The sequence below is a fragment of the Passer montanus genome, unplaced genomic scaffold, assembly GCF_014805655.1.
Source record: "Passer montanus isolate IOZ18808 unplaced genomic scaffold, ASM1480565v1 scaffold62, whole genome shotgun sequence".
Taxonomy (NCBI): domain Eukaryota; kingdom Metazoa; phylum Chordata; class Aves; order Passeriformes; family Passeridae; genus Passer; species Passer montanus.
In genome coordinates, this window is record NW_024371260.1 from 3631342 (window position 1) to 3654715 (window position 23374).

At 63.1% G+C, this 23374-nt stretch overlaps 3 protein-coding genes across 7 annotated transcripts in view; all 3 read right to left on the reverse strand.

Annotated features, from left to right (window-relative positions):
• Nucleotides 1-1331: 1331 nt before the first annotated feature.
• TNFRSF25 (TNF receptor superfamily member 25) lies at nt 1332-5245 on the reverse strand. Of its 2 annotated transcripts, XM_039727660.1 has the most exons (7): nt 4839-5245; nt 3128-3323; nt 2894-3025; nt 2666-2818; nt 2492-2576; nt 2348-2406; nt 1332-2263 (listed from the first exon to the last, which is right to left on the reverse strand). In XM_039727660.1, the coding sequence occupies exons 1-7, from the start codon at nt 4866-4868 to the stop codon at nt 1659-1661; spliced, it is 1260 nt and encodes a 419-aa protein (XP_039583594.1). In that variant the 5' UTR covers nt 4869-5245; the 3' UTR covers nt 1332-1658. The 2 variants fall into 2 exon arrangements, with proteins under 2 accessions (XP_039583594.1, XP_039583593.1); XM_039727659.1 differs by lacking the exon at nt 4839-5245 and having other exon boundaries at nt 3128-3443.
• A 144-nt stretch (nt 5246-5389) lies between these two features.
• PLEKHG5 (pleckstrin homology and RhoGEF domain containing G5) lies at nt 5390-16443 on the reverse strand. 4 transcript variants are annotated; one of them, XM_039727655.1, is made up of 22 exons: nt 16366-16443; nt 14238-14314; nt 12286-12415; nt 11897-11999; nt 11756-11816; nt 11559-11650; nt 11346-11482; nt 11122-11270; nt 9453-9638; nt 9112-9282; nt 8943-9038; nt 8811-8861; nt 8551-8700; nt 8363-8473; nt 8146-8295; nt 7931-8068; nt 7620-7739; nt 7386-7518; nt 7204-7316; nt 6969-7123; nt 6101-6895; nt 5390-5993 (listed from the first exon to the last, which is right to left on the reverse strand). In XM_039727655.1, the coding sequence occupies exons 3-22, from the start codon at nt 12326-12328 to the stop codon at nt 5984-5986; spliced, it is 2964 nt and encodes a 987-aa protein (XP_039583589.1). In that variant the 5' UTR covers nt 12329-12415; nt 14238-14314; nt 16366-16443; the 3' UTR covers nt 5390-5983. The 4 variants fall into 4 exon arrangements, with proteins under 4 accessions (XP_039583589.1, XP_039583590.1, XP_039583591.1 ...); XM_039727656.1 differs by lacking the exon at nt 16366-16443 and adding an exon at nt 15794-16037; XM_039727657.1 differs by lacking the exons at nt 14238-14314; nt 16366-16443 and adding an exon at nt 13751-13893.
• A 2341-nt stretch (nt 16444-18784) lies between these two features.
• The window catches only part of NOL9 (nucleolar protein 9), a 5384-nt gene continuing 794 nt past the window's right edge, over nt 18785-23374 (reverse strand). The window contains exons 3-13 of the mRNA XM_039727752.1: nt 23347-23374; nt 23066-23193; nt 22833-22971; nt 22535-22631; nt 22004-22101; nt 21124-21285; nt 20679-20964; nt 20484-20595; nt 19971-20148; nt 19407-19540; nt 18785-19083 (exon numbers count right to left, since the gene is read on the reverse strand). The exon at nt 23347-23374 is cut by the window's right edge and continues 13 nt beyond it. Of these exons, the coding sequence (XP_039583686.1) occupies nt 18961-19083; nt 19407-19540; nt 19971-20148; nt 20484-20595; nt 20679-20964; nt 21124-21285; nt 22004-22101; nt 22535-22631; nt 22833-22971; nt 23066-23193; nt 23347-23374 (1485 nt within the window). The 3' untranslated portion in view covers nt 18785-18960. The remainder of the gene's footprint in view (nt 19084-19406; nt 19541-19970; nt 20149-20483; nt 20596-20678; nt 20965-21123; nt 21286-22003; nt 22102-22534; nt 22632-22832; nt 22972-23065; nt 23194-23346) is intronic.

Below are 23374 nucleotides of genomic sequence, written 5' to 3' on the forward strand. Positions count from 1 at the left end.
TTTGCGGTGCCGGGGCAGTGTGGGCCCCCGCGTGTCGTGCAATAAAGCTGCGGTGTGCTGCAAGGGCTGGCCACGCCACGCGCTCCTTCCTCCTCCCGGGCCGGCCGAAGGTGGGCACTGAGGGGCGAGCCATGCGCCGGTGAGCCCCGCCGGCACCGTGCCAAGCGGGGCGCTGCCAGGGGGATGTGGTGCCGGGCACCAGGGTGATGCTGCGGCCCCGCGGTGCCGGCAGTGAGGGCGGGCTCCCGGCAGTGCCGCTAACACGGCTGTCTGTTGCAGGAGAAGGAAGAGGAGGCGCGCCTGGCCAGCATGCCGGCCTGGAGGAGGGACATCCTGCGCAAGAAGCTGGAGGAAGAGAGGTGAGCCAGGGTCGGGGGATGCTGCACCAGCCGGTGACTCCCGCGGCCTCACTAACCGCACTCTTCCCTTTGCCTCCGCAGGGAGCAGAAACGGTGAGTGCCCAAGCCCCTTCCCTGGTGGGCGGGCACGGCGGCTCCCGCGGCTCTGGTGACCGCGGCGCCCTGTGCCCCCTGCTGCTAAGCAGGAAAGAGCAGGAGAAGCTGAAGCGGGAGGAGGAGGAGAAGGAGAAGGAGCAGTCGGAAAAGCTAAGGACTCTCGGGTACGATGAGACAAAGCTGGCGCCCTGGCAGCGACAGATCATCCTCAAGAAAGGGGACATAGCCAAGCACTAGCCACGCCACACCGCACCCTGGCTCTTCGCAGCAGGAGGAGACTGGCAGGTCCTCCCACGGACCGCGACATGCTTCGGCACCCTCCTCCTGCCGTGGATGGCCACATAGCCCATCCCACAGAAACCCCCCCACCGCCCCAGGCACCCGTAGCCCCCCCTACCCCACACCCCGCTGCCGCCAGCCCACCGCTCCCCCGTGCTGCCCGTTGCAAAGCGAGCCTCGGCAGCGTGGGACGCGCGGCTCCCTGCGCGCTGCCCGCCTCTGCCCGGCCGGGCTCACCGCACGCCCCGCTGGCACCACTCGCCCTCGTTACTGCCCCTCCAGAGCCGCCCAAGGCCAGCTTCCGGCTCACCTCTGCCCAGACCGCCTGCCTTTCCAGCGATTAAAACGATAAACCCCGCCAGCGGTGCCCCGCGCCTTCCTGGGGCTCCCCACACCACCCCCCACCCACGCCCTGCTCGCCGACAGCGGTGCCCCCTCACCAACATCACCAGAACCACCCCTAACGCCCACACCGCCTGCATCTGTGCCAGCACCCACGTTCTCCGTCACCTGTGGTGCCACATCTCCAGTGGCAGCCCTGAGGCCAGCAGTGCCCTGGCTGCCACAGCCTTGCGAAGAAGGGGCAGGGCTGGCGGATGGAGAACGCACCACTTTATTGGGAGGGGGAAGGAGCGCCCGGCAGCGGGCAGCCTTGAGAACTATCCCATGGGTTTGCGGTGGGCTCGGTGCCCGCTCGTCCCGCGAGGGGCTGGGCAGCCGACGTGCTGGGAAATGGGGTCCTCCCCGGCCCTGGGAGCAGGAGGACATAAATAGAGGGAACAGGCAGGTGGGAAGGGGACATAAAACTGACATAAAATGTCTACACGGCATAAGTAACAATACTTAGGGCTATGGCTGGGATGAGGTGCCCAGTGAGGTGTGGAGGCGTCGGGACCTCCCTGTGCCAGGTGCTGACGCTGGGGATCAGGGTCCCATGGGCAGATTCTGGCGCAGTGCCTCAGCACAGCCAGACAGCTCCATGCGCTCCAGGGCGGCAAAGACGTGGTCCAGTGTGGCACTGGTCTGCTGGCACCAGCGCTTCAGCATCTCGTACTGCTGGTCGCGGATGTGGACCACCTCCAGCTCCACCAGCTCAATCTCTGCCTCCCGCAGCTCCAGCATCCGCATGAACTCCTTCCAGCGCCGCACCGGCACCGCGTCGATGACGGCGTAGAGCTGGCTGCCCTGCAGCAAGGCACCGCGGGGCTCCGGGGGGGCACAGGGCTCCCCCTCGTCACTGGGTGGCTCACGCAGCAAGGCCTGGCTGAGGCTCTTTGCTGTGCCAGTGGCACGCTCTGTCCCCTGCGGGGGGCATGGCGGGGTCCAGCACAGGTTGTGCCAGCTCCCGGCATTGAACCAGCACCGGGGTGTGGCTGCAGCCCTGGGCATGGGGGTGGCAGCCTGTGCCGTGGGGTGGGGACCATGTTCTGAGACATCAGGCCAGAACCTCTTCCTCTTGTGGTAGATGGCCAGGGCACCCAGGAAGAGAGGCCCAGCGAGTCCCAGCAGGATGTACTCCAGACCTGAGCCTGAAAGGAGGAGCAGGAGCGTTGCCATCAGCTGGCCAGCATGGTGACTGCACACCACCGACCCTGGCCCCGTTGTCCCCATACCTTGTTTTTTGCTGCCGCACACTTGCTGGCACTCTTTGCCACACGTGTCCACGGTGCGCCTGCAAGGAGATGGAACCCATGGGTGCCATGCTGTGCCATGCCATGGGCCCCACATGCATCCCTGGCTCGAGGGTCAATGCTTACGTGCCACATGGCCGGCATTCATCACCCTCTCTGTAGAAGTCAGGCTTGCAGCTGCTGTCACAAAGTGTGTCCTGCACCTCTGAGCCTGGGGAGAGGGTGGGAATGAGGCAGGGTGGCACAGCCAGAGGTGGCACAGCTGGCAGGTCGTGCCGTGGGGCAGCTGGCAGCACTCACAGGGTTGCTGGATGAGGCGTCCGGTGCAGGACTGGCACTTCTGGCAAGAGAATTCGCTGCACTGCTTGTCGAGGCAGACACGGAATCGGCCGGGCTCGCAGCCACAGGCGATGTTTCTTGTGGCCGAGCAGTTGCTCAGCACACTCTGGAAGGCTGCAGAAAGCAGGGGGTGAGCAGCACGGCACGGCGCTGCATGGCACAGCACGGTGGGGTGTGGTGCCAGCTCACCGTGTTGGTCACACTCGTAGCAAGCCTGGCACTCTCTGAGGGTGTTGGGCTGGGTGCGGAAGGTGCCGGCGGGACAGGGGCGGCACACGCTGCGATTCTCAGGGCTTGTGCAGGCCTCGTACAGGAATGTCCCTGCGGGGACAGTGGGGTGACAGGGAGCACGGCCACCTGGAGCAATGCACCTGCTGTGCCAAGGTGTGCTGTGCCATGCCACAGGGGCTGGGCAGCGCTCACCTGCGGGACATGGATGGCAGCAGCGGCCAGCAGTCTCGATCCAGTTCATGCTGTCAGGGCACTGGCGTCGGTGGGTATGTCTCCGCAGGCGGAGGAGTGGCTGCACCGGGACCCGCTGCCTTTGCAGCACAGCCCGGTCCCGCCACCCCGGGGGCTGCGATTCGCTGGCTGCCAGCCACAGCGCTGCCAAGGTCACCTGCAAGCAGGGAGAGAGCAGGGCTGCAGACAGACGGGTTGCTCCCCGAGCCTTGCACCCGTGGGCACAGCCCTCACACCAGCTCATGCTGGGCTACCGGAGCAGAGCCGTACCTGGAGCTGTGTGGACAGCGGTGCTTGCACAAGGCTGAGCGGCTGAAGCCGCGGCCCTCCGCCCCAAAGCTGCGTGGGTGTGCTGCCCCAGGGCTGGGAATGCCCCGCGGCAGCCCCTGTGCTCTGCTTTCCCCGCAGAACACGAGCGAGCAATTTCCTGCTGGCACCACTGTGCCACAGCCTGTGCCCAGGGGGCTGTCAGGTGCCCCCGAGTGCTCTGCAAACGGTGCTTCCAGGCTGGCTGGGAGCGACACCGAGATGCTCGACGGCCTGTGCCAACAGGACCCCCGCCACGTCCCCAGGGATGGGGACCAGTGAGTCAGGCACACGGACTGCTGGTGGATCGCCAGCTCAGGGAGGCGTCGGTAGCCGGGCGCGTAGGGGTTAACGCTGCCAGCTTTGACTTTCCTGGGGTTTATCTCCCTCACAGAGGAGGTGATTTCCTCCCCGAAAGGAAGCCGTGCCTGGCTCACGCTCTCCCCGATGCTATCGCGCCCCGTTACGCGCGTCCCAAAGTAGGTCACGGCTCCCCCGCGGGGTGCCAGGTGCTGTCCAGAGCAGCCCCGCTCCCCTGGAAGCCCCGGTGGGCGCAGCGAGCAGTGCCCACGCCGCCACCCCTCCACAGGCCGGGCCGGGGGCTGAGAGGGCCGTGGCACCGACAGTGTGGGCAGGGAGCCAGGGGATTCCTCGCTGGGGGCTGGATTTCCCAGCCGTGATGGCCCCGATTACGGCAGTTGAATCATTTTCTACTAAACCCGCCGCCACCGGCAGACTGGAAACCGCGCTGGGCCGCCCCGCTCGCAGAGCGCTGCCGGCGGATCCGGGCGCTGCCTCGGCTGCCAGCGGCACATCTGAGTCACCGCTGAGGCACGACCGTCCCAGCGGGGCCCTGCCCGGGCACCGACGGGCAGCTGGCCCTGCCAGCGCGGGGAGCAGGTGCCCGGAGCGCCGCGGAGCCGTGGGCACGGGGCTGGCCGTGCGTGGGGAGAGCCACCGCCGCTTGTGCCGGGCAAGCGCCTCTCCCCACCCGGAACGCAGCCGCCGCTCGGTGCTCGTGTGCCGCCGCCCGTGCCCCCAGCTAGCCACAAAGGGTGTGGGCATGGCCGCTCGCCGTGGCACTGCCCTGCCCGCAGCCCCAGCACTGACCCCACGCTTCCCAGGACGCATCCGGTCTGCGGCCGACACCTTCACGGCCGCCGTGGTCACGCCACACCGCGAATGTTTGGGTGGAGCAGAGCCCAGCCCCAGCTGCCAGCCAGAGGGGGAAGCGGTTTTGGCAGGCTTGGCACTGGAGTTAATCCATCTTCCACCCTCCCTCCTCCATTCCCGTTACGGCCACAGCCGTGGGACACCCCACAATCGGTGCCAGAGCTCCACGGGCCCCCCAGGCCACCGCACTCACCCAAGCCACCCCAGGGCAGCAACACTTCATCCTTGTGGCCGATGCGGCTGGGTCATGCCGGGGCGGTGAGGGGCCAGCAGGTGCAGCGGGGTGTCGAGGCAGCTCCGTGCCCGGGCAGGGTGCCCCGGCACCCCACGGCTGCCGTCAGCAGCACGCGACGCGTGGTGAGTGAGCGCCAGCCCTCCCCAGGCAGGCTTTTACACCCAACCGCAGCAGGAGGAAATGCTTTTTTGGAAATGAGTCCGGGGGGTATGGAACCACATGACGGGAGCGCTGGGCGCGGGAGGGACCTGCAGTGCCTCGCCGCGGACCCGGCCACCGCCCTCCCTTGCCCCTTGGCGCAGACCCGCGGTAACGGGGGCGCAGGGTAGGTGGGGAGCAGTGCAGCCCCCCATCCCAGGGCTCCATCCCCACCCCGAGCTCCAGAACGGGGGGCTGGAACTGGTCCCAGCCCCTCTTTGTCCCAGTGGGGCTCCCTCAGCCTCCCCGCACCCACCCAGGTGATGGCCAGTCTTGGTTGCTGCTGAAGCTGAAGGAAAGGCGAGGCAGAATGAGCGTGCACCAGCTGGTTTTATTGCTCAGCTGGGACGTGGAGTGCAGCTTAGCATGGGGGGGCAGCCGGGGCTCCGGCCACCGCGCGTGTCCCACCGTGTCTCCCACACTCCAGTCCCAGGTGCTGCCATCCACTGCCACCCCACAGGGCAAACCTGCCTCGGCCCTGCACCATCCTCTCCTGCCACCAGCCCCAGCCTCCTCCCTGCACCGTCCACAGCAGCGTGCCACCGGCACCACGTCCCTCTCAGCACCTTCCCCACTCACCACTGCCGACGTCGTCATCCCTTCCTCGCCTGCAAGAGCTGACCCACGGTCTCCCACAGCCCCCCACCACCCCAGGGCCCCCTGCCCGACAACCCTCATGTCTGTGGACAAGGGGTTCAGCACAAGCCACGTGCCATGTCCAGCTCCACACCACCATGCCCAGGACACGTCCTCGCCAAGGGGACTGGTCTGCATCCCCATCCATGTCCCCACCAGCGTGGCATCCCAGTGCCTGCTCTGCCCGGCCCCGGCATTACGCTACGGTTAGAAGCAGGAGAAGCTCCTTGGTACGTCCATGCATCTGTCCTTTCCCATGCCAGCGGCTCTCAGACCTCCCTGCAAGACACAGAGCGGGGAGAGATGCCTTCAGCACGCGGACTCGGTCCCTGGGAAGCCCCGGGAAGGGCTGGGGCGTCCCCCGGGAGCGGGCAGTATGTGCTTACGAGGCCGTCAGCGTGGAGTTGAGCAGCAGCGTGGTCCGGATCCGGTACAGCTGCGCCAGAGTCAGCTTGCGGTGCTGCGCCGACTGCGGGTCTGAGAGGGTCCGGCGGGCAGGAGGCTGGGGGTCGCGCCTGAGCTCCCCAGGGAGGGATGCTGGGCTCTCCGCTGGCTCCTCTGGCTCTGAGAGCTCTGATGTGGAGCTGCCACTGCTGCCGGGGGCAGCCTGAGGTGCGGGGTCTTGGCTAGTCCGGGGGGAACCAGCACAGAGGTCAGAGAGGCTGCGGCTTTGGCTTAGGGGGCCTGGGGAAGTGGGGGACAGGAGTTGGGGCAAGCTGGCCTCCGACTTGGACTTGAGCACCCTGGCCGGGCAAGGCAGGAGCTGCACGGGCGTCCGGCGGCGCAGCCGGGGCGAGGCGGGCCGTGGAGCGGGAGGCGCCAGGGAGGGCTCCTGGCCCTGCTCGGCCGTCCCCTCTGGCTGCTGGCCAAAGTCCCGCAGGGAGGCAGGTGAGAGCGTGCCATAGGCGCTGTCGATGGAGGACGAGCGGCAGCCGCTGCCTGGGGAGGCCACGCCGTGGGGCAGGGGGACAGGCAGGGCACCTGCAGGCAGCTCCTGGGTGGGGATATCGGCGGAGGTGGGGGTCTCGACAGAGGTGCCGGTGCCGATGGAGGTGCTGGTGCTAACAGAGGAGCCGTCCGAGGTTGAGCTGAAGGGTCCTGTGTCCCAGTCGGGGGAGGAGAGCTCGTCGCCACCCTCTGCTGCCACCATGGCAAGGGTCTCGGTGGAGCCGTCGGACGGGCTGTGGAGGCAAGAAGGTGAGGAGGGGCCTGTGCCAGCCTGGGGGTGTGCAGGTCCCCCCTCCTGCTCCCTACCACTGCTGTGAGTCCGGGCTGGCGCTGCTGTGGTGTAGGATGGTAGGTGAACTGGCAGCTGAAGTGCCACTCTCACCATCATCCTCCTCGTCCTCCTCATCCTCCTCCTCCTGCTCCTCCATGCGCCGGCGCTGCCGCAGCCGCTGCAGCAGGTTCTGGGAAGGGGGAGTCATCAGTGAGGAATGGGGTATGAACAGGGGATCCACGGGTCCCCCACCCACCCCTGTGCCCTCACCTGGGCATTGCGCACGGCCTCGACCCAGCTGCGGCACAACTGCCCCGTGGTCTGGAAGGTGTAGGCGGCCACAGCACTCCCCAGCTCGTTCAGGTAGATGAGGAGGAAGGAGCCTGTGGGCAGGGGCTGTCAGCAGTGTCCAGGGACCTCCCTGTAGTCCCCCTTATGCCCAGTGCTCTCACCTGGGTCTCTGAGCTCCCGGCAGACAACTCTGTCCACCAGCAAGGGCTGCCGGATCACCTTGGTGCGCTCAGCCTTCTTGAAGGGCTTGGTGATGAGGAAGAGGTCGGTGAAGAGGAAGCAGTAGACATCCATCTGGGGGTGAGAGCGGAGCCATGGGCACCAGTCGGTGCAGTGAGTGAGGGTGGGTGGGCAGAGGCTGGAGCTGGGACCTCCCTGTCCCCTGCAGTCCTCACCTTGCTGTCTTTACCTTCCCGCATCCTCAGGCTGCCCTCGAGGAGGAGCTGCCGGGTGTCCTCCGGGGAGGTGCCGGGGATGGGAGCCGTCAGGTCCAGCCGCAGGAACTCCTTGAGCAGCTGCCAGAAGCGCCCGGAGTCAGCATGGGGTGCATGGGGTAACATAACATGGGTGGCATGGCATGATGTAGCATGGAGTGGCTTGGCATGAAGTGACACAGGGTGGCACAGCAGTGTGGCAGAGGGTGGCATTCATTGAGTGGCATGGCATGGCATGGCATGAGATGGCAGCTCCATCCTGTCCAGCCTACCTTGTCCACCTCGTCTGTGCTGCCCTCCACCACCTCGTAGGCATCAATCCTGCTGAGGATGGCATCCAGGCGCTGCCGCTCCTGCCGCTGGCGCATCCGCGAGTTGACGTCATTGATGAAGCGCTCCACGGAGCTGATCTGTGCCAGGAGTGCCGGTGGGTTTGAGGGGCTAGAGGGGCCACCAACCCTGCTGTCCCTCTCCCCTGATCCCTTACCATAGTGGTGATGGCATCACGGGCACGCGGGTCATCCGTCTTCTTGAGGATGGACTTGAGGAGCAGCGGGTACTTGGTGAGGCGCTGGTGAGGTTTCACCAGCATGTCGCTCAGCTTCAGGCGGCTGCACTGCTCCTGCTTCTCGGCCCACTGTGGCACCCAGGCATCAGCACCAGCCCCAGCCCTGGCCCCAGCCCCAGCCCCAGCCTCCCCTTACCGTCACATAGGTGCGGAAGAGCTCGCTGTCCCGCAGCAGTGTCCGCATGTACTCCATGCAGCCCTCCTCCTCCATGCAATACCGCACGTAGGGCTTGAAGAGGGACCCGAACTGGGGGACACGAGGCGGTCACCATGCAGCACACGGCGCGGCACGGCTGCCCACTGTGGCACGGCATCCTCACTCACCATCTTGAAGCCATCGAGGAAGTCAATGGGGTCAAGCAGTGCCCCAGTCCGTCGTGCCTTGGCCAGCACTGAGGCCATGACGCTGCGCCACAGCTTGCAGTGCAGCCGGATGATCTCCCCAATGTTGCTGAAGAGGCGCTCGGCATCCACCTGTGCGGGTGAGGTGGGCAGTGCTGGGGAGCAGCACCTCCACCCTGCAGCATGGCGAGGCTGAGGAGCCATCCCTGAACACCCTGTGCCCTGCAGCCCCCTCCACTCACCTCACAGAGCAGCCCTGACTCCTGCAGGTTCACCAGGCAGGAGAGAAAGAGCTGTGGGGAGGGAATGGAGAGGCAGTGAGGTGCAGCCACAGCCCCCAGCCCCAGCACAGTGCAGTAGCTGCCAACACTCACATCAGTGATGACTTTGAGGTTCCGGATGTAGGTGGCCTCTGTGTGCAGCAGCTCCCAGATGGCTTCCTGCTGGTGGCATTGCCGGCGCGACAGGACCTGCCAGGCCGAGTGTCAGCGCTGTGCCAGGGCCTGGGCAGAGCCCCCGAGGCTCCCCAGGCACTGTGCCTACCTCTGTGTCCTGGATGATCTGCTGCCAGCTGTCCTCCAGTGTCAGCCCGGCCTCATCCCCATCCTCCTCCCAGGAGTCGCGGTCAAAGCGGAGCTGGGGCGGCAGCTTGGGCAGCCCGAAGGTGCTGTAGGCGTGCAGCCTGTTCAGCAGCTGCTCCAGCTTCTCAGCCTCCTGGACAAAAGCAGGGGACAGAGCTGGGCAGGGGCCAGTGGGCATGTGCCATGGACCACCTCACCCTGCCTGTGGAGCTAGGGTCCAGAGCCCCAGGGGGATCCCTCCCAGCTCCCCAGCACAGCCACAGGCAGTCCCCACGCCCCTCCCCGTGCCTGCATCCCACGTACCCGCCCGAAGGAGCCTGTGCTAGTCCCGGAGCCGAAGAAGCCGCTGAAGCGGCTGGCAGCGCGGTTCTTCCAGGTGTCAGTGCCATTGCTGGGCAGAGAGCTGCTGCTGTGCAGGGCTGGCTCGGGGCTGGGGATGCTGCTGTCCCCCAGGAACTCTGTTATGTTCTTCCTTCGCCGTCCCGGAGCCTGCAGGGAGGGCAGCCAGCGTGCCCAGGGTCAGTGCCCAGCACTGCGGCCAGGATGGGACAGCGGCCTGGCTGACCTCGAGCACCGTGGGACAGACAGACACCCCGGGCAGTGGGGTCCCCCGGCCAAGCTCCCCTGCCCGCACTGACCTGCCTACCTGCATCCCGGGGGTGCAGGGCCCCGGGGGTGCAGGACCCCGGGTGCTGCCTGGCCAAGCGCGGCCGGCCATGGACAAGCGGCCCGAGCGGCGCGGGGGCTCAGGGCATCCCGGGGGTCGCAGCACCCGGCCGAGCCGTCCGTCCAGCCGCACTCCCGGCTCGGACCGCAGAGCCGGGGCCGGGCAGGCTGTGGCCGAGCTCCTCCGAAACAAAAGGAGGTGGGGCCAGCGCCGAAAACCTAATTTCCCTCCTCGGCAGATAAGCTACCAGAGCTGAACAATTCGCCGGCGGAGATCAAAGCCCCCCGGCTGGTCGCGAGAGCTGGGTCACGGCCAAGCCGCTCCCGCCGCCCCGGGCACCGCCGTAGGGGCTGCTCCCGGTGCGTCCCGGGGCCGTGCCGGGACGCGGCCGCTGCCATCTCCTCACCGGGCACAAAACGCAGCAGGGTCGGGGCTCCGTGCCTGCCACCAAGCCCTGGGGAGCGGCATGCTGCTGCCACCGCCCCACACCCCGCCACGTCCGCAGAGCCAGGCGGGAAGAGCAGCTCCACTCCCATTACTCACTGTGCTGCCACTTCTCCAGATGTGACCAGCCCCATGGCCTCGGTGCCACCTGGGACCCACCTGTCCCCAGGAAGGCGGTCGGGACCGAGACCCCCACAGAGGTGGCTGGCTGCCCTCCTGTCCCCTGGCCCTGCTAGAGCCTTGCCGGTCCTGCAGCCAGGCATCATAGTGCTGGACACGGGTGGCCACTAGCCCTGGCCAGGCAGCCAGGTTGCCGCCCTCAGGGCCTGCTGGCACTGGACCAAGCACCGTGTCCCCCTGGCAGAACCCTGCAGAGCTTCTCCCTTCAGGCCTGGCACCCTGCTCCCATGGGAGCGACGCCCAAGCCGGTCCCACGCCTTATCTGGGGCCAGGGTCCACGGGGCAGGACAGAGCTGCTGTGCTCAGCAGCTGCCAGCAGCTGAGAGGAGGGCCAGTGGCCAGGGCGAGTCCTGGGGCCAGGGCGAGTCCCAGGGCTGGGGTGGCACCGAGCCCAGCCAACACTGGGGCCCCCAGGGCTCCTGTTTGCCTTTGCTTTGGTGCCAGCCTGTACCTGGCACAGCCAAAGGGCTGGTGCCACTGCTTGAGCTGCTAGACTGCCATGGTGAGCCAGCACAGCACAGCACAGCCAGGAGAAAAAGTGGGTCTTGGGGGCTCCAGGGGGCTCTTCAGCCCACACCATACATGACCCATCTTCACCAGAGAGAAAGGCTATGGGAGGATCACACATTCTGTCATCCCATCCCCAATTCCTCCCTCCCCAGAGCTAGCACTGGCACTCACCAGGCTCTCAGAGCCCTCCCGGCGTCCTGGCAGCGGCTCCAGCACTGGCCCAAGGAATGCAGCACTGCTGGCAGGGTGCAGGATGGGCAGGCTGGCTGACCTGGCATCTCGCACTGCCTGCTCCACCTTCAGCTCATCCCCGGGCTTGGCTGTGGGAGCATCACCCTGTCAGTGTCCCCTGGGAACTCTGGAGCGGCCAGGCCTCCCTGGGGCCCCCGCAGCACCTTTCACCCTCAGGTAGTGTCCCCCGAAGCGATAGGCCTCGAACTGCAGCGACAGCGGCGTGTGCGACTGGTCCAGGTAGATGTCCACTTTGCCCAGCTCAATCGCCTTCCTCTCAAAGACTGGCAGCAGCACTTCCCTGCAGGACACGGGCCCCACATTTGTCTCTGCATCTGTCCCCATGCTGTCCCTTGTCCTGTCCCCAGCAGACTCACCCCAGCGACTTCTTCTTCACAGCCGGCACGATCTCTGCCTCGATGTCGATGTTGAGGTCAAACTTCAAGGTGAAGCACTCCTTGCTGGGGTCCTGGGGGCAGGTGGCAGCTGCTTGCCCAGAGGTCCCTCCCTCCCTCCCAGCAGGGCCATGCTGCTGCCCTGCCGAGTGCCCCAGGGAGAGGAGCTGGTGCCTTACGTCCGTGTGCCTGCGCCAAGCCTTCTTCTTGGGCAGCTTCAGCGCCGAGCTCCTGCGCTCCCTGCGGGCACAGGGAGGGCAGGGTGACAGGGATGCCGCGGGCTGGGGCAGCACACGGGCTGTGCAGGGCCAGGGGCTCACCCTCTGCTCTCTGCCGGACCCTCCTCCTCCTCCTCCACATCAGAGGCAGGGCTGGTGCGCGGGGGGCACGATCGCGTTGACATGTTGCGGGCCAGGATGGAGCCTGCAAGCGGGCATCGAGCTGGGCTCTGACAGCTCCCCCAGCCCCGTGCTGGCTCCCGCTGCATCCCACTCCCACCCCTGAGCTGCACCAGCCCCAAGTTCATTCCGTCCCATCCCGCTCCCACCCCTGAGCTGCACCAGCCCCAAGTTCATTCCGTCCCATCCCACTCCCACCCCTGAGCTGCACCAGCCCCAAGTTCATTCCGTCCCATCCCACTCCCACCCCAGCGCCGCCCCACAGGAGCAGAGCCGCGGAGGCAGCGGTGCCACAGCTGGGTCCGGCTCACCTTGCGGGGACAGCTCGAAGTGGATGTGGCCATCGAAGTGCATGGCGCCATGGAGGCGGCCATCGCAGAGCTCACACAGGCTGAGGGGGCCGCTGCGGCTCAGCTGCCGGCACTCCGCGTGGTGGCATTCCTGCGGGGACACGAGTCCCTCAGGCAGGGCCTGCCCGCGGCTGCCAGCTGGGGCGTGTTGGCAGGAGGGATGGCCAGCACCACGAGCAGCAGGGTCCTCTCTCCCACCCTAACTGCAGCTGGCACATTGTTCACACGGAATGCTGCAGCCAGAGCGGGCACAGGGAAAGCAGCATGACCAGGACATGTGTGGCAGTGGGTAATGTAAGGGCATGGTGATGACACGGGGGCTTCTGCCCCACAGAGCCCCTCCCTGCTCCACCGCAATGAGCAGAGACCCGGGGACACCTGCACATGCCGAGGCTGGGACAGTCACCTGCACCGTGGCACCAGCACCTCAGCAGGGCCCGGCAGGCCGCCCTGGCACCCCACAGCCGCTTTGTGCTGACGAGAGCCGTGTCCCCGTGGCAGGACGGAGGAAGCGAGCGTCTGCAGACAAACAATGCTCGAAGCCGGCGGGTTTCCTCCGATTGTGTGCGGCCACGGCCGCGGCCCCAGCCCCTCCAGGCATTCACAGCGGGTTATTTTTAAACCCCCGGCCAGGCCCCCAGCACAGCGCCCAGCCTGTGTTCTCTGGCCAGTGCCTTTCTCACTGCGGCTCCTCCTGGCCCCGCTCCTGGGGATTGTGGTAGCAGTAGTGCCAGCAAGTTCTGCTGCACGGCTGGCACATCCCGTCCCCGTGTGGGACCCCGCCGCCACCCTCCCCTGCCCGCGGAGGGCTGCGAGGGTGCTGGGGGGAGACAGCCCTGCCCGGGCTTGCCTGCAGGACTCTGCTGCTGCGGGGAGGAAGCGCCTGTGCAGCTCCAGCCGCCCCCGCTTCCTGCCCTCCTTCCTCCCGGCGCTGCTGAGGTCAGCGCTGACGCGCTCCCACCACCCGCGCTCTCTCCGAGGGGCCGCTGCTCCCTCTGCAGCACCCCCTGCCATCCCCGAGTGTCCTATCGCAGCTCCCAGGCAGCCTCAGGACACCCTGTACCCTCAGCCCTCCTCCGCTGCCATCGTGACACCTGCCTGTGGGAGTATGGCCGCAGGCTGCAGGCAGTGCCCGCAGCTGGCACGCCTCCAGCTTGGCAGCCGCCCCAGAGGGATGCGGGGCTCCTCATCCACCCTGTGCCAGCAGCTCATCCCTGGAGTCACCCCCACGGGAGGGGCCAGGCGGGATGGCCAAACCCCTCTGCCCACCGCAGGGATCAGCTCCTGATCCGAGCCCCACGGCAGCTCTGCCGCCCCTCAGCAGGTGCCTCACAGAGCAAGGGGGATCACGATCCTGCTCCGTGATGCTGCAGGATGAGACCCCAGCCTGACCAGCTCCCCCCGCCCACCTCCCCCTCCCCCCTACCTGCCAGGCACCATCGGGTGACAGCGGCGGGGTGGCCTCAGTCGCTCCCGGCAGTGCCAGCTGCGCTCCTGGGCAGCTGCAGCCCAGTGCCACGTGTGCCCCAGCAGCCCCGGCCCTGCCAGCCCGGCGTGCAAACAGAGCACCGGCACACCCCCGAGCGCCCGGGCCGTCCTGCCTGCTGCGCCCGAGACACCGCCCGCGGCCCCGCGGGACAGAAGGGACCCTGGATCTGCCCTGGCTTCACGCTAGCGAGCAGGGAACAGACGGGCTGCAGCGGATTAGCCCGAATCACGGCAGCTCGGGGAAACGCCGCTGTGCCGCTAAATGCCAGCAGGACCCTGACACCAGCAGGGAATGCGCGCCCGGCACGGCAGGCCAGGGGCTCTTCAGGGAGCGGCAGGCTGGGCAGAGCTGTCCGCTGCCCCTTCTCACCCCCAAGACCCCGGGCAGCAGCTGCCCGGCGCTGCCCCCACCCCGCCGCACCCACCTTGGCCGCCCTCCTCTCTCCGGCGCAGTCGGGATTCTGGCAGTGCAGCGCTGTCTCCTCTTCTGGGCACGGCTCGGCTGTGGAGAGAGGAGGGTCAGTGCCTGGGTGCCGTGGTGAGCCCCCTCCGGCTCCGTGATGAGGCCCCCACACCAGGAATCCCGGGTTTCAGAGTTTGGCGAAGCACTCTGGCTCAGCCCCACAGCTCGTCCAGGGGAATGAAGCCCCGTGCCCAAGAGCCAGGGATGCATTCCCGCAAGGGGAACTCATGGTGACAGAATCCGGCACCTCCTGCTCAGCACCCCAGGTACAGGATGAGGACACGGACCTGCCCCAGCTCCCCTTGGGCTGGCACAGCGTGGGGCTGCAGCAGCAGCACTAAATCTGCCGCTGTCAGCCCCCAACGGGGCTTAGGAGCCACTTTAAGCTTTGACAGTTAAATCTGCCTTAGGGACAAATCCTATTTTGAAGGCTTTTGTTATGTGTCGAACCTAATCGTTTAAAAATAACAGACTCCGGGCTGCTCGCAGCGGCAAACGAGCAGTACAGACACCCTCCGGCTGGACAGCCCCGCTGCAGGCAGGGATGCACCGTTGGGAAGCTGCCTGCTGGGCAGGGAGCCACTGCCGGGGATGTGGAGAGGCCAGATGGCACAGCTCTGCCACAGTGGCACGGCTCTGCCACAATGGCACGGCTCTACCACAGTGACACAGCTCTGCCACAATGGCACGGCTCTACCACAGTGGCACGGTTCTGCCACAATGGCACGGCTCTGCCAGGTGGCACGGCTCTGCCAGGTGGCACGGCTCTACCACAATGGCACAGCTCTGCCAGGTGGCACGGCTCTGCCAGGTGGCAAGGCTATTACACCAGCCCAGCGGCACAGGGACTTCCCCGCCGCACCGCTTCCATCTCCCGCATCCTTCCTGCCAACAAAAACAGCATCCACGCCGACCCGAGCGAGACCGCGGCCAAGGCCGGGGTTAGAAACAGTCTGTGGGATAAAACAGTCTGCTTTTTGAGGCAGCGCTGAAGAAACCGCTGCTTCGGCCTGGAGAGGGGGAAGCAACTCGGAATGGTGCTGGTTGCTCAAGCTCCCATCTGGGAGGCTGCTGTGGCACCATGGACGCTGCTGGATGACGGTGCGGGAGCAGCCGGGCAGGGCTCAGCTCGTCGCCCTCCGGGAGTAGGGCTAGGAGCCGGGCCGGGTACCGGACCGGGAACCGGGCCGGGAGCCGGGCTAGGAACCGGGCCGGGAACCGGGCTAGGAACCGGGCCGGGAGCCGGGCCGGGAGCCGGGCTGGGAGCCGGGCTAGGAGCCGGGCTAGGAACCGGGCTAGGAACCGGGCCGGGAGCCGGGCCGGGAGCCGGGGCCGGGCGCTGCCCCCGCGGCAGGAGCACAATGAGGCCTCTGTCCCCGCGGCCGCCCCGCAGCGCCCGCCGAGCAGGGCCGGCCCCCGCCCCCCGCCGCTGCCGTTTCACTTGACCTATCGGGAATAATAACGGAAACAAATAAGAAATTCTTTCATGCACCCAAGGGTAAAGTTTCCCAAACTCACCAAAAACTAGAGGCTGGCCGAAGCGGCCGGCGGTGCCAGGGATCAGCCGCACGCCGGCACGGCCGGAGCCGCGTGGCCGTTCCCAAAAGCCGAGCCTGCCCGCGGGTCACACCCGCACCAGGGCCTGGGACACGCGGGCTGGGAGCTCCTCGCAGGGAGCCCCGCTTTGGGGCACAGGCAGGAGCGTGTTCCCACCAGGCACTTCGAGGGCTGCAGGAGAGATCCTGTGCCCGCCTGGTCACCTCCTCCTCCTCCTCCTGCTGCCGGCTGTGCTATCACAGCCGGCGCTCCCGGTGACGGCAAACGAGTTTTGAAACCGGATCGTCCTTGCGGCGGAGCGCACGGCAGCGGCAGCCGGCTGCTTCAAACGCCGGCCGGGCCCGGGGGAGCGGCGCCGGTGGCAGCGGCCGGCGTGCTGAGCGCTCCCCAGCTGCACCTGCAGCATTCCCACAGCATCCCGGCGGCACCCAGCAGCTCCTCCCAGCCCCTCACCCTCGTTGCCAGGCTGGAGGCTTTGGGCGGCCGCGCTCAGCCGCAGCCTGCCGGTTGCCCAAAGCCCCCCGGCCACCTACCCCCGAGCTCCTCGCTGACATCCAGGCTGGAGCTCCAGGAGAAGCGCTCCGCCGCCCCGTACTCCAGCCCCGCCAGGCCGGGCGGCAAAGCCTCCAGCTCGTAGGCACCCCGCTTCCTCCAGTACAGAAACATCCCGGGGCTGCGGCCGGGGGCCCCCCGCAGCCGTGCCCGCCCCGACGGGGCCACCGGTGGGACTAAGGGAGGGAGACCAGCTCTGGCTTTAAGAGTGGGTCCCGGTCTCTGGACAAGCGGTGCATTGACGCCGGCGGCGGGAGCCGCGGGGCGGCCGAGGGTGCTGCTGGAGGCTGCCCAGCGCCCGCGCGGGGGGCGCACAAAGGGCCTTTCTTCAGCCTCCTACAGACATTGCACAAATTTCACTTTCCACCGTCTATGGAAGACATTCGGCCGCGGAGACAAGACGTGCTTGTGATGGAAAGAATCAGCATTGAGAAGGGGGCTGTTTGGCGGCTCTGCCGGCCGTCCGGCTTTTGAGGGGGCAGGAATGCGCCGCCCCGAGCTCCGGTTGTATCCCTGCACCCGTGGGCACACAGGGGGCCCCCAGCCTGCACAGGGAAAACCTATATTCAGGGGGATTTTCCTCCTGCTAATCCAAGAAAGCAGCAGATAGGGCTTAAACCCCACAAAGACAACCAAAGATGGCACCTTGATCCTGCCCTGTGCAAAACTGGCAGGCCAAGACCATCCCAGCCTCCAAATTCATCACAGGATCTCCTCCCAGAGGCACCAGGTGCTTCTCAGAGTTTTGTTGCTTCTAGGCACCATTTGCCAGAAATTCCATCATAAATCGCTGCTGCAAAGGTAACAGATGCCAACATATTGCAAAATGAATCCTGTTGATTTAGTGCATCCTTAATATTTGAAGTGCTGTCACAGATTTCCCATTGATCACAGAAGTGTTCTTGTAGGTGGAATGCTTCACCAAGGTTTATGCTCCAAAACCCCCAGCTTCCCTCTTGTCCCTCCTCCCCTCAGGGAGCACCAGAAGCCAGAAGTGAGGTTCCCCTTTCCTAAGGATACAGCATCCACCTCTGGGCCCCAGCAGGCACTGGCACCTTGTGTCACCTCCCCATGAAATGTCCCAAACCAAACTCGGCACACACAGGTTACTCACTTGTCCCCTGGTTCCCAGGGACAGAGCCACCGTGGGATCCATTCCCCTCAGCTGGGTGAGGTGGGTGCTGGTGACAACACCAAGGGGGAGGTTTGGCCACTGTGCTTTTAGGGTTGGGCATTTCTCCCTCGTCCTTTGCCTACCTCACCTTTCCTGAAGCTTTTTCCACTCGCTCCCTTGTGACTTGAACTCCCATCTCACCCTGCCTGGGATGTTCCCCCTGGCCGCACCACGGCCCCTTTATTTATTTTAGCCACTGTTCAGGCCACAATGCTGGCCAACTTCTTCCTTTGCTGCCAGACCCAGCCATATGGGGATAATTAGGCTTGGATTAAGTTTAACTCTTTACAAGGCTGCAACACTGCACAGGCCCTTGCAGCTCTTCTCCAGCTCTGTCCCCTCCTCACCTCTCATCCCAGTTTGTTTGTTTGTTTACAGCTCCTTCCTGGAGTTCTAGGAAGTCTCTTCCCAAACCAGATAAAAGCAGTTTTGCAGATTACTTACACCCACAGCAGCCACCAGCCAAAAAGCTCTGGCCCCAAGTGCACCACATTCCTCCTTCCTCTGCTTCCCTCCTTCCTCCAGAGACCTGGCCCAGGGGATTTGAACGGGCACTGGGCTCAGGGGGCTGCAGATTCCAGGGCTGGACTGTTCCCCAGTCTGGGCTGAGGCAGAGCCATGCCTCATTTTGCAGGAGCTGCTGTTAAAAGCCTTTTGCAGTCACAGATCCGGGAAGAGCCCAGCATGCTGGTATTACCCATAAAGAATAGTTTTTTTCCAAAAATGTCCTCAACTTGACCTGAGGCACTCAGCCCTGTGCAACTCCCACCACCCCCAGCTTCCCTTGGCAGCAAATTGCTAATTGACAAAGGGCTGGGAAGAAAAATAAATAAAGATCCTCCCATGTCCCAGTGGGGCAGAGCAGGTGGGGTCAGATAAGGCCACACATCCCAGTGCTCCATGCAGCACCTGGGTCACAAGTTCCACCCCAGTCCCATCCCACTACAGCCTCTATCCATGGCACAGTCCCTTAGAGCTGGGGACACATCAAAGCCAGCCCAAGCTGCTCCCAGCCCGTGCTCAGGGCACTGAGCTCTCCCTGCAGCACCAGACAGGCAGCTGGGACAGCACAGGGCAGGGGCAGCAGTCCCAGTGCACACAGGGTGGGCTGTGACAGTGCAGCACTGAGCAGCTCCATCTCTGTCCCCCAGGGGGACAGGGGCTCCCTGTGGTGCTCCTTCCCTCCCCTCTCCGCTTCAGGCTAGGAAAAGATCCAAACCAGCCCAGTGTTTACCATAGATATTTATTACAAAACACCAAAAAATACAAACTGAACATACAAAACATTATCAAAACTGGCCCCACTGTAGCATCTACCTGCCCAGGGCCTCTGCAGCACCCGGGGCTCCTGCAACCACCTGAGGTCCCACATGAACAAATCCAGGCTGAGCATCCTGAGGATTCAAGTGTAATCACACTCAAATCTTCTCTTCAAATGCTGCTTCTTCTTCCTCAGTTTCCCTGAGCCCATGATACTGTAGTTGTAATCGGATGTGACATAGGGAATCTCTCCCTCAATTCCTTGCTGCAAAATGGAAAAATTAAACGAGAAACAACTTTAAGAACTTGCATTTTCAGCAGAGGGGGAAGCACATCCCTCCCCAGGCTGACAGAGCTGATGGTGGGAAGGACTCAGCAATCACCAAACCCCACTGTGGCATCTGAAACACGAGCATAACAATGTGTTCTCCCCAAGGTTTCTGTGCTTGAGGACAATTTCACAGAGAGATAACCATCTGTTGATGCCCGGGCATCTCCCAGCACGCATCAGCCTCAGGAGTAAGAAAATGGAAAATCTGCCAGACAGCTGCAACTCAGCCAACTCCCACCCCTCCTGTGAGCTCCTACCTGGTCCACAAGCACACAGTTAGGGATGGCAATGTTCCCAAGGAGCAGACAATTCACTAGTCTCAGATTTGCTGGAGGCACTGGTGTCAGGATGTGGTAAAGCTTCTTCTCCATATCAACTCCTCGGACAATTCCTGAAAAAAAAAAAAAAAAAAAACCCACATGAAAGATCAGTTACTAAGTATCCCTGCTCACTATCACATCCCTACATGACTGAGCACCAAAGTCCAAACTGGAACATTAAATTAAGTCACAAGGAAACTGAGACAACTACTGGGATTTTGCAAATGCTACACGGAATGTGCTTTTGAGAACGTGAACTGGAAAGTGAGTCACTGTGGAGTTCTGAGAGAAGCTCTGAGTGGCGCCATTCAAGGACATTCCCCACAGCTCTTACCACCTGTTAACCAAAGTCCAAGGACTGCAATACAGCCTCTAACAGCAGAGAACACGCCACACTCATCCCACTTCTCCAGCTGATTTTAAAAGAGTAGGTAATTCCATCAGTTTGCAACCTGTCTGCCCAAACAGGGCAGGTGAGAGCAGAGCTGCAGGCGTGCTCACCGAAGCCCAGGCAGTCGCAGATGGGGGTCTGTGTCAGCAGGACTGGCCCCTCGCTCTGGCACCGCACTTCCTCCGGAATGCAGCAGAGCCCGACCCAGCTGGCGTTCACTGCATACATGATGTTGCTGGGAGCAACATCCGTGTGAATAACCCTGAGTGCAATAGCATTGAAAGGAACCTGAGGTGGGAAAGAGAAAAGTGCTCATCAGCTCCACTTGGATTGAGTTTGAGTTCAGAGATAAGACCCTGCACACTCCCACACCACACCTACACACAGGCACTATGGCAGGGCACACAAAGCAGCTTCTGCACCAACACCTGCACACACAGGACACACAGCACACACGTGCTACACCAGAAACCTGGCTTCCAGACATCCTGAATACAGTCACTCTAGATTAGAGTGTTTGTCTCTCTTCTGAGAAACATATGCAGGAGGAACAGAACAGCCCATCATTTCAGGATGGGCTCTGTGCACATTCCCTGGCAAGCCATCCCAAAAAGCTCCGTTACCTGATATGGCACCAGGCTGTGCAGCGGGAGCACTGCCCCAATGTCTGGGCTCTGCAGGTGCCCCAGGTATCCCAGGATGGACATGTCACGCAGGATGGTGCTGTGCACTCGTCTGAAAGAACAACCCCATGTCAAGGACGACGTGTGGTTCTGTTCAGCCCATGGACCTCACAGAGCACTCAACATCCTACTTACACTTCACCTGCCACCCCTGCTCGAGGGAATTCTGGGTGGACATACAGCAGCTTGTGCTGTGGAGCTGACACGTCCTCCCCTTCAGCGTACTTCCAGCTCTCCATGCTGTCCACTCCCAGCTGCTTGCACTTGGATTGCTGCTTGCCCTTGGTGTGCAGCCCGGCGCTGAAGTGCACGTGCTCCGGCGTCAGCGGGGGCATGGCCTTCCAGTCACACATGTCCATCTGAACAATGTGGCTGGGTGACAACAGCCGGATGATATCGATGAGGAGCAGCAGCCCTTCACCTTCAGGGGCACAGGAAACACACAACTGCTGCTGCTACTGTGACAGGTGGCACAGCAGCGTTAGCTCAGGGTGGGCACGCTGTGAATTGTTGTTCCACGCGGTGCTGTGCCACCGTTACCTCCCTCCACACCTCTCCAGAGCAGATTGACCCCGTTTACCTTTCACCCAGCCCATGGTGTTGATGACTAGAGGCACTTCCTTCTTGTAGTAGCTGAAGACGTATTTCACAACATCAAGGTACCTCTCTGTGTCCTGCTCACAGCTGGTCTGGCCATAATACACCATCTTACTGGGCATCTGCTGGTGAGTGAAGGGGGGACCTGGCAAAGAGAGCACCGAACATCCAGTGCCTTCCCCAGGCCACACCAAAACGTTCCTGTCCCTGAACACCCACACGTCTCCTCTCATGAAATAACCCACTCTTCCCACATGCCAATTGTCCTTGCACAGCCTGCCAGTAGAGGAAACTGGTCTGTCACTTGCAGGCTGGGAGTTTTGTTTGTTTCAGGTTAATATTTGGTGTGGTTTGTTTTGTTTGAAATCACTGCGTACACACTTGGAAATCTTTAAAGAACAAAGTTTGTATGACAAACTGGTTAAACAGCAAACCAGCCTGGGAATGTCCTTTTAGACAGTGACCCAAAACTGAGAAACTACAAACTCCAGCAGTTTCCTGGACTCTGTTTTTCACTCATCACAGCAGCAGATCCACTTTGGATTTCTCAAAGTTAGTTTTATCTACGGATACAGATTTTCCCAAGGAGACCTTCACATCTGAAAGGCAGAACATCCCCTTTCATACACCTCAGCATGTACTACCACCTCTACAACATCACATTTCTTTACACAGCTCCATGTTACTCAGGGAGCTTAAACACCCCCACAAGAAAACTTGAACAGCCCTTAGTTTATTCTCCCCAGGAAACTGTGACAGCTGTGGCAGCAGCTTCCCCTGAAGCAGAGCCTCTGCCCAGAACACCCCGTTCATTTCAGAAACGGAACAGGTCTCTGTAACCACAGAAGCAGTGCAACACATACCCAGAATGGGCTCCGTGACGCTGCTCAGGGACACGCACCCGGGCGGAGTGAATTCTGTCTGGCCAATGTCACACTCCATGTACTCCACCACAGGAAGGCTGCAGGGACACAGACTGTGTGTTAGCATCCACCAGAAGAACTACATGACCTGAACATATCAGAAGAACAATCACATTTTGTTCCAGGCTGCAAAGCTAAGATTCATGAATCTCTCCTTCCCTCAATCACACTCATGGTGCATTTCTAACTATTGTTACTCTCCTATTAAGCCCAAACTGCTTGGTGCCCAATGTGCTCACACACTCCAAGGCAGCAATTTAACTGTATTTCAATGGAAATGTTCAGTAGGCAACATTCCTGAAATCACTCAAGACAAGAATATCTGTTTTTCTGAATTATTGTGTTTAAAAGCTGTGCACCTTTGAGTTCTGATGGCTCTTCTAAGAGACCCGTCAAACATTTGTTTTTATTTTCTTCCTTTTCCTAAACCTCTGTAGCACATAAAGGCTTACAGAACATGGAAAGACTCACCGGTTCAGTAACAGGTTAATTAGGTATCTGTTGAATGTTGACTTTCCAGTATTTTTTGGGCCACACACCAGCACCACAGGTACACTTTCATCTTCCGCTAGAAAGAAAACCGGAGTGTGAACTGGACTGATGATGGCATCACTGACCCACCCTAGGCAATGCCTAAGCCCTAGATGCACATTCTTCATAAAGAAAAATTCGGCCCTCAATCAGCGTGTGCTGGTCAGGGCACTTTTTAAACTCATGAACGCCTCATGAATTTTCCTTTTTTTTTAGGCTACCAAAGGCCTGCACTCACCACAGCAGGCCTGGATCAGCTCCTCCAGCGCCAGGCAAGTGGTCTCCGACAACAGCAGCCCGCGGTCGGGGCTGCACTTCACGATGCCCACGGACGCCAGGACCGCGTCCTCCGGCGTGAAGTTAGACTGCTCCTTTTTCTAGGCGAGAGGGCGAGCGCTCAGCACGGGCTGTGCGAGGCCGCGGCCTGGCGCTGACAGGGCGGCCGCCGCCGCAGGCACCGCGCCGCCTCACCTGGGGCTCGAAAAACCGCGACAGCGGCGGGTGGCTCAGCAGGAACCGCGTCACCGGCGTGTCCAGGTGCTCCAGCAGCACCACGGCGCAGTCGGGAGAGAAGCGCGCCATCACCTTCACCCGCGCCGCTGGAAGAGCCAAGTGCCGCCATCACCCTCAGCCCCGCGCCCGCCCGCCAAACGGCACCGCCCGCTGCGCAGCGCCCCGCGCACAAAATGGCCGCTCCCCGCACCGCCCGCGAAATGGCGCCCGCCCGCGCCCCGCTCCCGGCCCGCACTCACGGCGGCGGACGCGGTGCGAGCGCATGGC